We start from the raw sequence: 15,775 nt of genomic DNA, 5'->3' as shown, positions 1-15,775 counted from the left end.
AATTCATTAAAAGCCTAATAATTATTACGTATTTTTGACGGTCCTAAGCCCGTAAAGTAGAAACTGAGAGTAGAAAGGAAAATCTAAAATCAACTGAAGAGTATTTTAAAATAATTATTATGACTGGATAGAAAGGCTGGTACCCAGAGCCATAAAACATCACAGATTAATAAGAACTAGGCCACGCCCACTAGGTTTATTCCACTTGCACCTGTAGAAAGTGCGAGACAAAATTGGTTTATTCCAATTTGTACTGCAAAACCAAATTGACTAAAAACTCAGTGTACTTTCTTTATGGGCAGGGCAGCAGCGTTAGGACGGCAGGTAGGCAGCGGGTCCCCGCCGCCTACCTGCCGTCCTAACGCTGCTGCCCTAGGCGACCTGGGCACAGCTTCCTTCCTATCAAACCTTATTATGTCTAAGTATCTATTGTTAGGCAGGGCTAGGGCTCTAGGGACTTAGTGTCTTAGGGAATAGGGACTCTAGGCTCACTAGGGAGTTAGCTCCCTTCCTGACCGCATATCCCGGGCACGGGAGCGGTGCCTTACAATCACTGTCTCCCGCCCGTACATCTTCGAGCCGGATCATTATCATCAGTAACCTTCAGGACCCTACAGTCGGTCTTATCAGTTTATTTACTTGGCATCGGGAAGGGGTGCCTTACAACCACTCCAAATCCCGACTGCTCAAACATTTCTTACAGCATTTAGCATCATCAAAACATCGACCATACACTGGTCTTCCCATATCAATCGGGAATATCAATTTATTTCAGTAACATTATTATTTGTTACGTAATATCATTCATTCATAACACTTCGCGAGCAATGTAGCAAAACTGACCAACTCGTGAATTAACATTTTCACTGAGCGCGGTCTTAACATCATCATTATCAAATCATCAAATGGTAGCAACCAAGTAAGCTATCAACTTTATCATTATCAAGGTTATGTAGCAATCAAGAGTCTACATAACTTATTATCAAACAAGTAGCAATCAAGATGCTACAAAACAAGCAAACAAGATCAACAAAGTGGCAATCAAGACGCTACTGATCTTAACATATCATTTTATCAAGTTGTAGTACCTAAGCAAGAGGCTACAACTAAACATTGTGGCCCGTACGGTGCCACTCACAAACAAACATATAACATTAACATTGTGGCCCGTACGGTATCACTAAACATTATCATTTATCATTAACATTGTGGCTTGTGCATTGCCACAAAAACATCATTTTTTACATTATCATACTTTGCTACATTGCAAGCGCATTTCTTAGCATCAGCGATACTCGCATTGTTTCAACTTTCTGCAAACGTGATCATTTTGCAGTCAATGACATTATCAAGTAACAAACATTTTATTACGTTTCAAAGTAGGTCAACTTAATCATAGGCAGTGTAGTTAGCAATTTGGGTGGGGGAAATTATAACATCATAACATATTAAAATCATAACATAACATCAGGCAGCGTAAATTCAACTCAACTCCGCTAGCCTTATCAAAAACATTTATCAGTTCTGTTGTCCTCAAATATCAAATTATTAATACCTTCTACACCAACACCTATCCTATCCTATCATCAAGCAACGACAACTACAATTATCAAGTAACATCGACTACCATCAACTACCAACCATCATCATCGATAACCAAGGGGACTGCAACCTGGACACCAAGCAGCCAGGACACTGCACCCTGGACAACAAGCAGCCAGGAGACTGCAGCCTGGACACACAGCAGCCGGGTCATGCAGCCCCACAACAGCAGCAGCTACAGTCGGAGCATCAGCATCTCCACTGCAGCACTGACCAGCATCATCAGAACAGCAACAATCTGACAGCAGCGGATCAGTTACCGGCCTCCCGGAAGTGGGTCTCACCGGTAACCGAGAAGTCGCATATGCTGTTCAGTTCGACACAAGCCAAGAAGGCAAACTATTAAGAGGACGACAGCCAGAACATCAAGAAGCCTGGACAATCAAGGGGACTGCAGCCTGGACACCAAGCAGCCAGGACACTGCACCCTGGACAACAAGCAGCCAGGAGTCTGCAGCCTGGACACACAGCAGCCAGGTCATGCAGCCCCACAACAGCAGCCAGGCCATACCAGCAGCCTTGGCCACACGTCAGCGCCAGGCCACATCAACGGCCTTGGCAACACCTGCCCCCACAACAGCAGCCAGGCCATACCAGCAGCCTTGGCCACACGTCAGCGCCAGGCCACATCAACGGCCTTGGCAACACCTGCCAGGCCACACCAGCAGCCTGACCACAACAGCAGCCAGGCCATACCAGCGGCCTTGGCAACACCTGCCAGGCCACACCAGCAGCCTGACCACACCAGCGTCAGGCCATATCAGCAGCCTTGGCAACATCAGTGCCAGGCCATATCAGCAGCCTTGGCCACACCAGTGCCAGGCCTCATCAGCAGCCTCGGCCACACCTGTGCCAGGCCACATCAGCAGTCACGGCCACTCCAGTACCAGGCCACACCAGCGCCAGGCCCGCGAGCATCCTGGCCTCACCAGGAGCCAGGCCCGCGAGCTGCCTGGTCAACCAACCAGCCAGGTGGACACCAAGTGGACAGCCAACCAGAGGTCCACCACCTGGGCCATCAGCCGCTCATGGAGTCACCGGCAGCCAAGGTCTACGGTCATCGGGCAGCAGGGCAACCACGTGCAGCATCCTCCGCGCCTTCTTCTTCTGCGAGATGCCAATATGTACGAGCACGATCGTACATCCTGCTGCACCGTCAGCATCGACCGCCGGGCGACCCATGAACCCTGAACGTGCACCGTCGGCACTCTACACCGACGGCACACTAGCAAATACTTATAATTGTGTATACTAAGTAAAACATGTATAAATAGCAATAAGAAACAGCAATAAAACAGATATCAACCGTCCGTCGTTGTGTCTCATTTCCCCCCGCTGCGGCCAAGACACCCTTAGCCGTCGCTATGATCAGTCCGGTGAGTCTGCCGGGCTGGCAGCGGGTCCCCGCCGCCTACCTGCCGTCCTAACGCTGCTGCCCTAGGCGACCTGGGCACAGCTTCCTTCCTATCAAACCTTATTATGTCTAAGTATCTATTGTTAGGCAGGGCTAGGGCTCTAGGGACTTAGTGTCTTAGGGAATAGGGACTCTAGGCTCACTAGGGAGTTAGCTCCCTTCCTGACCGCATATCCCGGGCACGGGAGCGGTGCCTTACAATCACTGTCTCCCGCCCGTACAATTGGTCTCTACTTTTATATCTGTGAATATGGCAAGAATGCAAAGTAACACGGTGTATATCGTTTCAAAGTAAATATTTTAAAGAAGATGTTATTTTATTATATTAAGCTATTTTTATGTTGAATTAAAGAAGAATAATGGTGTAAAAATCACTTTATTTTTGGGTATTTCACGTTCTTTGAATTTGTGATTTCTTAATGTAAAATGCTTAAAACTAACTATTTGCTTAAGGACCTATGCTATAGGATATAAATGTTTGTTATATCGTTTTCACAGTATTTTTATAAAAAAAATCAGTTTGTAAACTGACGCTAAAGTAGAAATTTGAAAACCTGCGTGGACTTATCTTGATAGATCAAGAATTCTTAAATACTATACTAATCAAAATATTTTCTCAACTAACTATTTAGACGACGAAATTGCCTAATTATATATGCCTATAACATATTTGTAATGTAACTGGTTAATGATTGTAACGTGTTGAAAAAGTACTGAAAAAGTACGCTCTTAACTGCTAAAATCCTTTTTTCACCACAAAACTTGATTAAGAAACAGAGACAGGAAAAAAAACTAAATAAGTACCATCACATATCAAACCAACACCTGGCATAAAATTCAGAACACTACAGAAGAAAAAGAAGAGAAACAGAACAGCCGAGTGATTCAAATCCAACTCACTGCACTCAGTGTCCGCCGGCAGCCTTTATGATAAGCGGGCTGAGCAAGATTACATATTACATACGTCTGAACGTCTTTACCTTACACCCACACATATACTAAAGCCAAAACGAGCATTTACAGAAGAAAAAGAAGAGAAAGAACAGTTGAATGACTCAAATCCAACTCACTGCACTCACCGTCCGCCGACAGCCCTTTTCAATATTCCCCATGTTGATGAGCAGGCTGAAGGTCTTGTGGAAGGACACGCGGCTGGGAGGGACCGCCACCTCGGGCCAGCGTCGGCGTTCCACTTCCACGTCCTCTTCTGGTAAGCATTCCGCGTCGCGGCACTTCAGACGGGAGGTCAGAGACATGAAGCGGTTGCATGACTCCACCTGGGAATGACAATTTGTTATCAGTAATCTTGGTTTTCCAGCCCAGCTGGGAGACGACGCGTGGGCAGGCCTCCTACTTGGTGGACCGACGATCTGGTGAAGGTCTCGGGAAGAGCCTGGATGCGGGCAGCGCAGGACCGTGCATTGTGGAAAACCTTGGAGGAGGCCTTTGTCCAGCAGTGGACGTCATTTGGCTGAAACGAACGAACGAACGAAAGAATCTTCATTTTACATACTCTTTCGTTGCCAAAGATTACCTACTTATAAGCCTCAATACATTTTAAAACGCAGATCACAAATCTGGCATCGGGAAGCGTATGAGTTTCTGTATGGCATGATGCATGCGCACAATGGCCCTATCATGAGGCTAAGTGCGGTATTCGATTGCCCTGCAAAACTAATGGCATGATGCATATAATATCGAACGTTAAAGAAATTCGAGAACACTCCTGGTACAGCTTCAGTGTTTTGCGACTTAATAGGGAATCAAAATCACGAATCCAGCAAATTCACAACACAATTCACCATTTTTTTAACACCTCAATGACATGACATTAAGAAATGCTGGAGTGTTGTGTTGTCACAGGCTGTAGAAGTTCTCCAACATAACCTAGCGGTGAACAGGCCAGTTTTAACTCACCAAGGTAGGGACAGCAGGCGCTGGGCCGACGGGCGAAGGCAGCGACTCCGCCCGGTGCTCCCGCTGGCTCATGTCTTGCTTCCAGTCCCTCGCCTCTCGCAACTTCAAGCTGGCCCGCTTCTTGAGCCGTTCTAGAACGATCCAACTCACCAAGGTAGGCACAGCAGGCGCCGGGCCGACGGGCGAAGGCAGCGACTCCGCCCGGTGCTCCCGCTGGCTCATGTCTTGCTTCCAGTCCCTCGCCTCTCGCAGCTTCAAGCTAGCTCGCTTCTTGAGCCGTTCTAGAACGATCCAACTCACCAAGGTAGGCACAGCAGGCGCCGGGCCGACGGGCGAAGGCAGCGACTCCGCCCGGTGCTCCCGCTGGCTCATGTCTTGCTTCCAGTCCCTCGCCTCTCGCAGCTTCAAGCTAGCTCGCTTCTTGAGCCGTTCTAGAACGATCCAACTCACCAAGGTAGGCACAGCAGGCGCCGGGCCGACGGGCGAAGGCAGCGACTCCGCCCGGTGCTCCCGCTGGCTCATGTCTTGCTTCCAGTCCCTCGCCTCTCGCAGCTTCAAGCTAGCTCGCTTCTTGAGCCGTTCTAGAACGATCCAACTCACCAAGGTAGGCACAGCAGGCGCCGGGCCGACGGGCGAAGGCAGCGACTCCGCCCGGTGCTCCCGCTGGCTCATGTCTTGCTTCCAGTCCCTCGCCTCTCGCAGCTTCAAGCTAGCTCGCTTCTTGAGCCGTTCTAGAACGATCCAACTCACCAAGGTAGGTACAGCAGGCGCCGGGCCGACGGGCGAAGGCAGCGACTCCGCCCGGTGCTCCCGCTGGCTCATGTCTTGCTTCCAGTCCCTCGCCTCTCGCAGCTTCAAGCTAGCTCGCTTCTTGAGCCGTTCTAGAACGATCCAACTCACCAAGGTAGGCACAGCAGGCGCCGGGCCGACGGGCGAAGGCAGCGACTCCGCCCGGTGCTCCCGCTGGCTCATGTCTTGCTTCCAGTCCCTCGCCTCTCGCAGCTTCAAGCTAGCTCGCTTCTTGAGCCGTTCTAGAACGATCCAACTCACCAAGGTAGGCACAGCAGGCGCCGGGCCGACGGGCGAAGGCAGCGACTCCGCCCGGTGCTCCCGCTGGCTCATGTCTTGCTTCCAGTCCCTCGCCTCTCGCAGCTTCAAGCTAGCTCGCTTCTTGAGCCGTTCTAGAACAATACAACAACTCTTGTTACTGTCGTGATTATTCCAACAACTGAGAACAACACAGCACTAACAGCTTACCCCCAAAGCACAGGATCATACTTTTGTACGAACATTCAGGTCGATTCAATACCTGCGATGTCTTATCCAAACTTGACATATTTACAGAAAGTAAATTCCAGCAAATAACACACCGAGGTTTCATAAAATCACAATTCTAAATACATAGTGTCATATGTACGCGAATTACAGAAGAAGAAATTTAACTGTACATACGCCACGTTTTATTGTTCGATTGTGCTCAGTCGAACAACACGACTTTCACTCCTCAATGAAATAGTAATACAAACGTCAATGTTTATTGGACCGACATTCTATTAAAAACTTCCTAATTGGCCCTTATCGTAAACAGGAATTATTTATTACAAAAATCGATAGACACAAACAGAGGTAAGGAAATTGAAAACATCACTGACGGAGTTTGTTAGGGAAGTAACTGAATGGTAATTAGGAAATTATTACTTTTATACTTCCTTTACTACAGTGTAGCCATAATATAGGTTTAGCGGTTATACTGAGTGAGTGCTTGAAGTATGGGACCGGCACGAGAGGATGTTTTTGTGACGGTCAAACGTCAGCGAGACTTCAGATCTCCTTCATATTTGCTATCACATCATAACACACTGGTCATCATAAAAATCGACCCACCCGCGACAAGCACTTTCAAACGTATGCATCCCCACTTCCCACCAATATTAATATACTATATTACCATTTAAAAGCCTAGTTCTTAACTTCATTTCATTAAAGGAAAGGTTTTTACCCCAAAAATGTGTCTGTAGAAGAATCCAGAGTCACTTCTTCAAAAAATAGGTAGTTACGCTTGAGCCAACTTTTATGGCTATAAAACTGTTAAGTTGGGATTAATCGCTATCCATCCATCTGTTAAAGAGGACACGTGAGATCATTATTTGGTTTTATAACCATAAAAATTGGTCTAATTGATCCCAGAGGTGAGCCCAAAGTGAGGTCTTTTTTCAAGTTTTTCAAGTCACATTTATTGTATACGTTAATCATTTATTAGGAAATTCAATGTGTTTTTCTTTAAGGATATTTATTGGGCTTTCAAATAACACCAATATTGTTGGGGCACCATGATTGTGTCAGTAGAAACGAGTTTTTCTGTAAGACGTAGGTGGGTCGATTTTTGTGATGACCAGTGTATGTCAATGTTACCCCTCCCGTGCCGCTCCCATACCTCAGGCAATGACTGAGTTAAGCTCTGTAACCTATAATAATAATTTCGGTCTGTTCTGGCCAGAAGGTGGTGAAGCCTGATGGACACCCACCCAGGGTAAGAGTGGGGTCGTCTATTCTACTCTACCAGTCCACCCCACGGTTTCCATATTGTTTCTTTTAATAATCTATTTATTGTTCACAAACCTGGCACCACCGGCGCCGACTCGGACTTCAAGATGCTGTCGGAGCCGGCTCTCTTCACTCGGGCCGCCTGCTTCTGCACAAACTGATCGGTGTTCCTGAAGACAAATACCAAGATTTGTTTATTTACATTTACAACGAACTTAACCAACATCTTAAACCCTGACGAAAGGTAAGATGTCATATGTTGGACGCATGTATTGTGGCATTATATCTCTCAAAAATTAATAGATATTGATATAAGTTTTAGAAAGAAGTTGGATATCAACAAAATCTGCCTACCAAAAGTTGTTTCAAATTATCTTGTAGAAATTTTAAATCATATCAAACTAAAGTCAAGTTCATACATTCAACGCGTGTCATCACGCCTATTATTAATTTTTTATTTACTTTAAATCTTGTTTCACACATTTTTTGCTCTGGTGTCGTGTTACGACGTATAGATAGTGAACGCATATATAGATTGTGAATGAAGCCGTAAGGCATTTGCTTATAATAATGCTATTGTGCCTTGATATCATCATTCAGCCGATACAACTAGCTAGACGATGACTAAGTCATTTTTACAACTTGGCTATAATACACGTACCCGTTCATCAACTAAACACTTACCAAATTTTCTTAATTGACTTTAAACCTTCGCCCAAGGGCATAAAAGTCAAAATTCGTCATTTTGAAATAGGATAAGCAGCTGCCGACGCTCTATACAATGGTTTGGCAAATTTAAAAATACATTAAATGGGCGGACATGCTGTATCCGGTATTCTGTTTCTATGAGTTTTTTCAGAACGAGCAGGTTATCTCTGAGCAGTTTATTTTGATTCGATAAATTGCAAGTAATTGTAATAGGTCACAGAAGTTAAATACATATAACTGAATCAAAATAGTGACCTACAAGCATTCCTCACAAAGTAGTCAATGTGTTGCCGATTTTATCCCAACGATTTGGAAAATTTGTATACAGTACATCATGTCTCTAGATCTGCCAAACCACATCTCTAGGTGTAGTTTGGTCTCTTGACTAAACGCAGTCCGATATAAAATTATAGTTAGTCTTGAACGGAAAACGACGTTTTTGCGTATGGATTTTGCATTCATTCTCACATGAAAACCAAAAATATGCACATAATGATGATCAAAATTAGCATGTTTATTGGCAAATCAGAGTAATTACAATGTGATTATACTACACTTTAGCATAACTAACCCGTGATAAGCCCGGCTCATTCAAATTCAAACGAGTCGCTGATAACGGGCGTACACAAACACAAGTGTCTGTTATCACTGCAGAGATAATGCCACGCCAACGATGCCTTAATCGCTCGGCAACAGGGGCGGTAATCCTCTGCACGATTACGGCAACAAAATGTAGTTATTTAAGTTATTAACATACTAGGAAGTCGAGATAATTGACACTACAATATCAAGGTGTAATGGCTATTGCGGATAATGAGAGATCCTTGCGGTTGATTTACAATATTTTTTTTTATGCATAACAAGGCAGGTATTTGACCACAATCGCACCTGATGTTAAGTGGGATGCAGTCTAGGATGGTACATATCTGCCCTGCAAGTGCCTATTCACTCTCGCCTTGAAAAGGCCCGGATTATAGTCTTCGGGAAAGACAGCAGCAGGCATCGGTTGAATCCTTGATCACAGAGTAAAGCAACTTCTTTTGAGCGACTTATGTAGATGATGAGTTATCATCTATCTTTTATAAATAAAAATATAATATGTTCACCGTTAGTCAGCCTGCAGACCTGTGACTAAGACTGCAGGTAACCCGGTCTAAATGCCAGCCTAACAAAAGGTAAGATACCTGGACCCAGAACGCTTGCTTAATTGTTTGCTGTTTTAGGGATTTTATATGTCCCAAAAATTCATCTAAGCTTGCACTACCATAACCTCAGCTTCAGTACGATACTTATATTGGATGGCAACTAAAAGTGTCGAAAGAAAAATAAAATTATCATCATCAATTTAAAATGCCTATTTAAAGTAAGTGTGAGTAGGCAAGGTAAAGTTCAATCACGTTTGCCTTTGACTTTTTTTTTGTCACCTTTTCTTACTTAATATTATGTAATTTGAAGTTATGATCAGGCGGTGTATGAGTTTACATAATTGGAAATACTAGATTTTAATGCCAATTTCTTCATAATCTTTCAAAATTAGTTTTAACTAGCAGCAATGGCCTGGTAAACTTCGTACTGTCTATGATGTTCATCTGAAATAATGTAGAATTCTAACAGTGAAAGAATTTTTTAAATCGGTCCAGTAGTTTCAGAGCCCATTGAACACAAACAGACAATTAATTTTCCTCCTTTTAACATAAGTGTAGATGAAAATTTGAAATTGTAGAGCTCTAACGTTAAGCCGAGGTCGGCGGCCATGTTTAGGAATATAGATGTTAGCGACCTAACCTTGAACAAGCCTGTGATGACTGCAAATACGCAAGCTAATATTTGAATTCTCCAGTTTTACGACATGTGATATTTTTGCTACTGGTTGAATAAATAACTCACGATTTTATCAAACTCAGGAAAATCTCGCTAACACTATATCTTGCATTCTTGGTGTATTTTCAGAACTAGCTTCTATCGCGGCTTTCCCGCGTGGAAATTAGCCATCTGCAGAGTTTCTAACAACGTCTCACGTTTTTCTTTCTACGTGAGAAATGGTAAGTTACCCATTGAAACTTACATTTTCTCTTTATGTACAAGTACCTCCTTCAAGTTTACCACAAGGACAGAATTACATTCTCATCTACACTAACATTATAAAAAGGAGGGATTTGATTGTTTCTGGAGGCTCCGAAACTACTGGACCGATTTGAAATATTCTTTCACCATTAGAATCCTTAGCCTTATCATAAAATATTTTTTATACTCTGCCATTTTCCGAATTTTACACCTCATGTTACACATTAATTGATTGGACTATACGAAGTCCGCGGGCCAGCTAGTTTATACTATTGTTAGGGTCAAGCACAGTATTCACTATGATACAAACGTTCCTCGACACGTGACGGGTGTCACGTCAGACGTCGCCAGACATTTTACTTGTCTCGCAACATGTTGACTTTCCTATTCCTCGTAGGTACTAAATAATATTGTAAACGCGGAAGTTAGTGAGTAGCAGTATTAGTTTGTTATCAACTAGGTTCACTCATTCGTTACTTTCAGCCAAATGACGTCCACTAATGGACAAAGGCCTCCCCCAAGGTACTTCACTTACTAGCAACTAGGTACTTCACTCAAAAATATTAGATGGAACTTTATAATGTTATACTACTATCAATGCAACAGATCGCAATATTCAGAATGCATAACACACAGACAAGTCTACCCAATGACTCATTAATGAATTCATTTTAATGGGACTTCCCATTAACATTTTACGACAGTAATTTCAATTAATATAACATTTTCTAACATTGAACATGTACTTATGAACATGTCGGCTCATGAATGTATAATATAATCAAGCAAACATTACTATGGTGGTTAGTTTAATCTTATCAGTAAATCTGACATAAAACTGTCTGCCATTTGTGTCTGTTTGAGTGGGTATGACCAGCCCGGTTGAAGGACGTATAGAATATTACTGAAGCTATTATGTTCTACAATAAAATGTTACTCGTTTACTACCAAAATATGTGGCAAATCATAGCTGCTAACAATAAAATCAAAAAACTGTTTAATTAGTATCTATAACGTAAACAAAAAACCAATAACAAACATGGCCACTGCACAGTTTTGTACAAAACAATAACAATAATCTACTTCCTTCATTGTTATTCAATCTCAACTGTTTGGGTCTGACATAATTCTGTCTGACATAGCATCATGCTTTGACCGTTCGATTAACCAAAAATCCCCTAGGTTTTCCCTCAACACCAGTTTCACTCTCGATTTCTTATCAGAGGTTAAACAAGAGCTTAATGCAGTGCATGTTGGTTTATAATCGCACTCAAGGGGTATATAAATAGCTACGCCATTACTTTTCAAGGCATTCAAGAGACGAGTTAAAAGATTACTTTTTTTTGGGCAAGATCGCCATCACAGATCGCATCACACCTTTTGGGTGAGAATTTTATCAAGGGTACATAAATATAATAGGCTAGTTTCCTAATTTTTAGTCCGTCAATTTTAATATTAAAAAATATTGGACACGTATATTTTTAATTGTTAATCAAACAAATAATTACAAAGTTATAGTGCGTTAAAGTTCCGCGCGACGTCACAAAGTGCTGCACTTTTACCCACTCACTGACGTCACGGGCCTTTTCTTTAGAACTTTGGCACGCTTTATCTCTTTACATTTTCATTAGTTTTAAAAAGTGAAAAATACGTGTCGAGTAGTTTTTGATAAGCTAACTGACGGACTAATTAAAACTCTTGCTTTTTTACCCAGGAAACATCCCTATTGCTGAGGTTACCTCTGAGTTAAAATTCCTGAGAGTTATTAAATTTTTTATCACTTGCATTGACCCAATAAAGGTTTGGCCAAACATACGCGTGCAGCCCGCGTACACGACGGCGAAGGCGATGGCGATTGGCGATACTACTGATTTCTACTGATCGTCATTAAGTCTTCAAGCCCAAACCCAATCCAAGCAGGTAATCGGCAATGGTTCGGCAGTTCACAACAAGCTCACCTCTTGATCTCCTTGCTCCTGATCCTGGAGCGCGGAGGAGTGGTCCCGAGCAGGTCGGCCTCGGAGCCGTCTCCTCCGTCGGCCAGCAGGAAGCTGGAGGAGAGCCGCGGGTTCCTGATGACCACGTCATTTGGTCTCTGGAACAAGCTCACCTCTTGATTTCCTTGCTCCTGATCCTGGAGCGTGGAGGAGTAGTCCCGAGCAGGTCGGCCTCGGAGCCGTCTCCTCCGTCGGCCAGCAGGAAGCTGGAGGAGAGCCGCGGGTTCCTGATGACCACGTCATTTGGTCTCTGGAACAAGCTCACCTCTTGATTTCCTTGCTCCTGATCCTGGAGCGTGGAGGAGTAGTCCCGAGCAGGTCGGCCTCGGAGCCGTCTCCTCCGTCGGCCAGCAGGAAGCTGGAGGAGAGCCGCGGGTTCCTGATGACCACGTCATTTTGGTCTCTGGAACAATCACATTTTTACTTTAAGAACTGGCTTTTTTTTAATGAAATGTGAATTTAATAGATGGTAGGATTCTTGCATATTTAAAGAAAGTTACACGGAAACAGCTGAATCTTTTTTGATAGAGAGAAAAAATAAAACAGGCTTGCTCTTGTCGCGAAAGTATCTAGACACGCGACGAAGACTTTGATGGCTATAGGGATTGCGAATTAAGTTACTTCTTCTTTCTATCTTTACCAAATGTTGATGCATTGGCACAGGAAAAGGGCTCATTGCAGTCTTCAGTACTCTTGTTTTGAATGCATGCAATCAACATTGTTGGCGTGATCGTAAACACGTATTTAATTAGTTGCTTTACTGGTTCTGTATGATCTTCAACCGGTTTCTCTCGATTTTGGCTCGGCCAATAATATTTAATTTTACTACGAAACGAGGAAAACAGTTCAATAACCTAGATACCTACCTACTTTCAAAAACTACAGCTAGAATGATGACGTTAACATAGCTTTATATTAACATGGCTTTTTTAAACGTACTACAAATGTAGAAACTATATTATGGACGTCGAAACAATCGGCTTGCAATTTTATGAATAAATATTTAATTACTGACTATTATTTGAAACCCTTTAGGGACTTTCGGGAGTAATCTAGGCTTATCCAAGATATAAGACAGTAACTATTAACAACCATAAGATAGTTTTTAGTGGAAATCTTATAAATAATGATGAAATTATAAGAAAATAGTAAGAATCGTATTCTGAAAGTCAACAATGAGTTGCCTCAATCTTGTTTAACAAGACATACACAAGGTCAGTCAATGGCTCTATGTTATTTTTGGGTTTTTCGTTTGCAGGAGTACGCCCACTGGTTATCATAAAGAATTATGGATTTTCCAATACAAAATATTTGAAGAAAATACGGAGAAATAGGAATCAGACGAAAGAATTTAGCATATCTAGATCACAATCAGGCTTAATACATCATTCTGAATTTTTTGATTGAGTAATCCTTTTTAAAATAGAATCGGAAATCAATTACTTGTCTACCTGCCATTCCTCAGACGATATCCCGACCTACCGGATCTGATAAGTGATGATAACGCAACCAAACTCAATGACTCATTGAAAAGCATTTCGCGAGCATCTGAATTGCAAATACGAACACAGTAGCGTTGATAGCAACGCTACTGTGTTCGTGCCGAAATGGAAAAACTAACAATTGAACACAGACTGTTCCAAAAATGTGGAGTCTCACGATTATGTAGTGATTTTTGTGGTTGAGTGAATACACCTATTGTAGTTTCAACTTCACTCGCGGGAATTTCGTTCTAGTGTAAATAAATATCTGAAACTCAGAAGAATACATCGATTTTGATACTCTTATTTTGAAGATGCCAATGTTCCCCACAAGTTTCTTTCAAGTGATAAAATGGGTTAGAAACTTCAAAATACAAATACCTACCTATGTAAGAAGAAATTCGTCGTGTTGATAGAAATTCTTACAAGTTTTTATAATCACTTACACAAACGCAACACAATATATTTCTTCTAGCATTTACAAACGTCTTTACAGTGTGAACTATGGTTACCTGGTCACAGAAGGTATTTAAATTTTAGGGCGTATGTACACGTGATGAGAATTTTAAAAATCCTCTCACGCCGTCCGTCAGAATGACTCTATAATCTACTTTACTGTTTGGACATTATCCTAAACCTTGATTACAATTAACCGAATGATGTTTCTGATGAAGTGAGCTTATCAAGAAGTATCATCTTTGCTTGCAGTGAAGTGAATTTCATAAATTAGAAGTCCTGCAAGTTTTAGGACTGTTCCTTAAGAAAATTCGCTAAATTTCGAGTAAACACAGCAACGCGAATAGTGAACAACGACATCACAACGTAAAATAAGCTACACCAACATGAAAAGTTCTGGATCTGTGAAAAATTATGAGAAAATGTCGCCGCAATGAAAAAAGGTTATACTATTCAGTTCAAGCTGGGTTCCAGCTAATGGTCTCGGTTCCCTATATCAGTAACTTAGTTTCGAACTAAAGACTCCACAGATCTTTCAGTCGGCACCGGCATATGGTATGTATGACTCGTCATTTCACAGGGGCGCGCGGCGCGCGACGTGTGTTTAGCAAACAACACTCGCACATTTTTCAGAAATGCCGAAGTAAAATGCATAGTCATTTCAGTATTCTCAATCTTAAATCTCAAAAGTATTCTTATCATAGTTGCTAATCAGCTGAGGGTTTAACAGTCCAAATGCGACGTGGCTTTTCTTCGATGCGACTAATTCGTGACCCGACCGTGAACTCTAAGCGTATAATATTTTTATCAGCTATCTTGTGTGACCTGTTGAGTCACCGATTGAGGCATAAATGTACACATTGAGACATACTTTGGCTCTAATAACATTAGGGATTTAAAAAAAAATAAGCAATCAATCAATCTATATTTATAAAAGCGAAAGGTCACTGATTGACTGACTCAATCATGTTACATCACGAAATCTCAGAAACTACAAGTGCTAGGAGTCGCAAATTTTGCATGGGGGTTCCTTTTAGGACGTAGGACCTCACTAAGAACGGATTTTACGAAACTTCACCCCTAAGGGGGGTAAAACGGGATCCATGCGTACGAAGTCACGGGCGGCCGCTAGTTTACTAATATTTTTCTTCTGATAGAATTAGCTCAAATCATATTACATTTTCAGGTTTCGTTAAAATATGAGAAGTTTCTATAAAGTTCAAACTAATAAAAAATTCATTTACCTAAACATTTTCATGTGTTTAATGTGTAGGTTACCACAGTTCTTTTTTTACACTTATTAGTTCTCTTATAGATATCATATTATGATTGACATAGTTTTGTCAATCATAATACAATGAATTGTGAATTGTGTTGCCAAAAAACAAACACAATCCTAAATATTTGAGTAGTCCACTTGCAAACTCTACTGTGTTAACAATTATTAAGTATGTTACAACAACACAAAATTTTCAAATTCGCAATATTATCGTCAGCGGAATTAACTGGTGGACAATTAAAAGATATTGTTTTGAGTTTTCAATAACTCAATCTATAAATTATATTACTTTCTGCTCTTAAATTGTTGTTTG

General features: G+C 42.1%; 1 protein-coding gene across 1 annotated transcript in view; it reads right to left on the bottom strand.

Moving 5' to 3' along the window:
• Nucleotides 1-5,215, bottom strand: part of LOC135076427 (uncharacterized) — a 63,349-nt gene extending 58,134 nt beyond the window's left edge. The window contains exons 1-2 of the mRNA XM_063970895.1: nucleotides 5,084-5,215; nucleotides 4,087-4,293 (exon numbers count right to left, since the gene is read on the bottom strand). Coding sequence (XP_063826965.1) covers nucleotides 4,087-4,293; nucleotides 5,084-5,155 — 279 coding nt within the window. The 5' untranslated portion in view covers nucleotides 5,156-5,215. The remainder of the gene's footprint in view (nucleotides 1-4,086; nucleotides 4,294-5,083) is intronic.
• Nucleotides 5,216-15,775: the final 10,560 nt, after the last annotated feature.

The sequence above is a fragment of the Ostrinia nubilalis genome, chromosome 12 (genome assembly GCF_963855985.1).
Source record: "Ostrinia nubilalis chromosome 12, ilOstNubi1.1, whole genome shotgun sequence".
Taxonomy (NCBI): Eukaryota; Metazoa; Arthropoda; class Insecta; order Lepidoptera; family Crambidae; genus Ostrinia; species Ostrinia nubilalis.
Note: the sequence above shows the minus strand (reverse complement) of the source record. Positions and strands in the feature narration are given on the sequence as shown.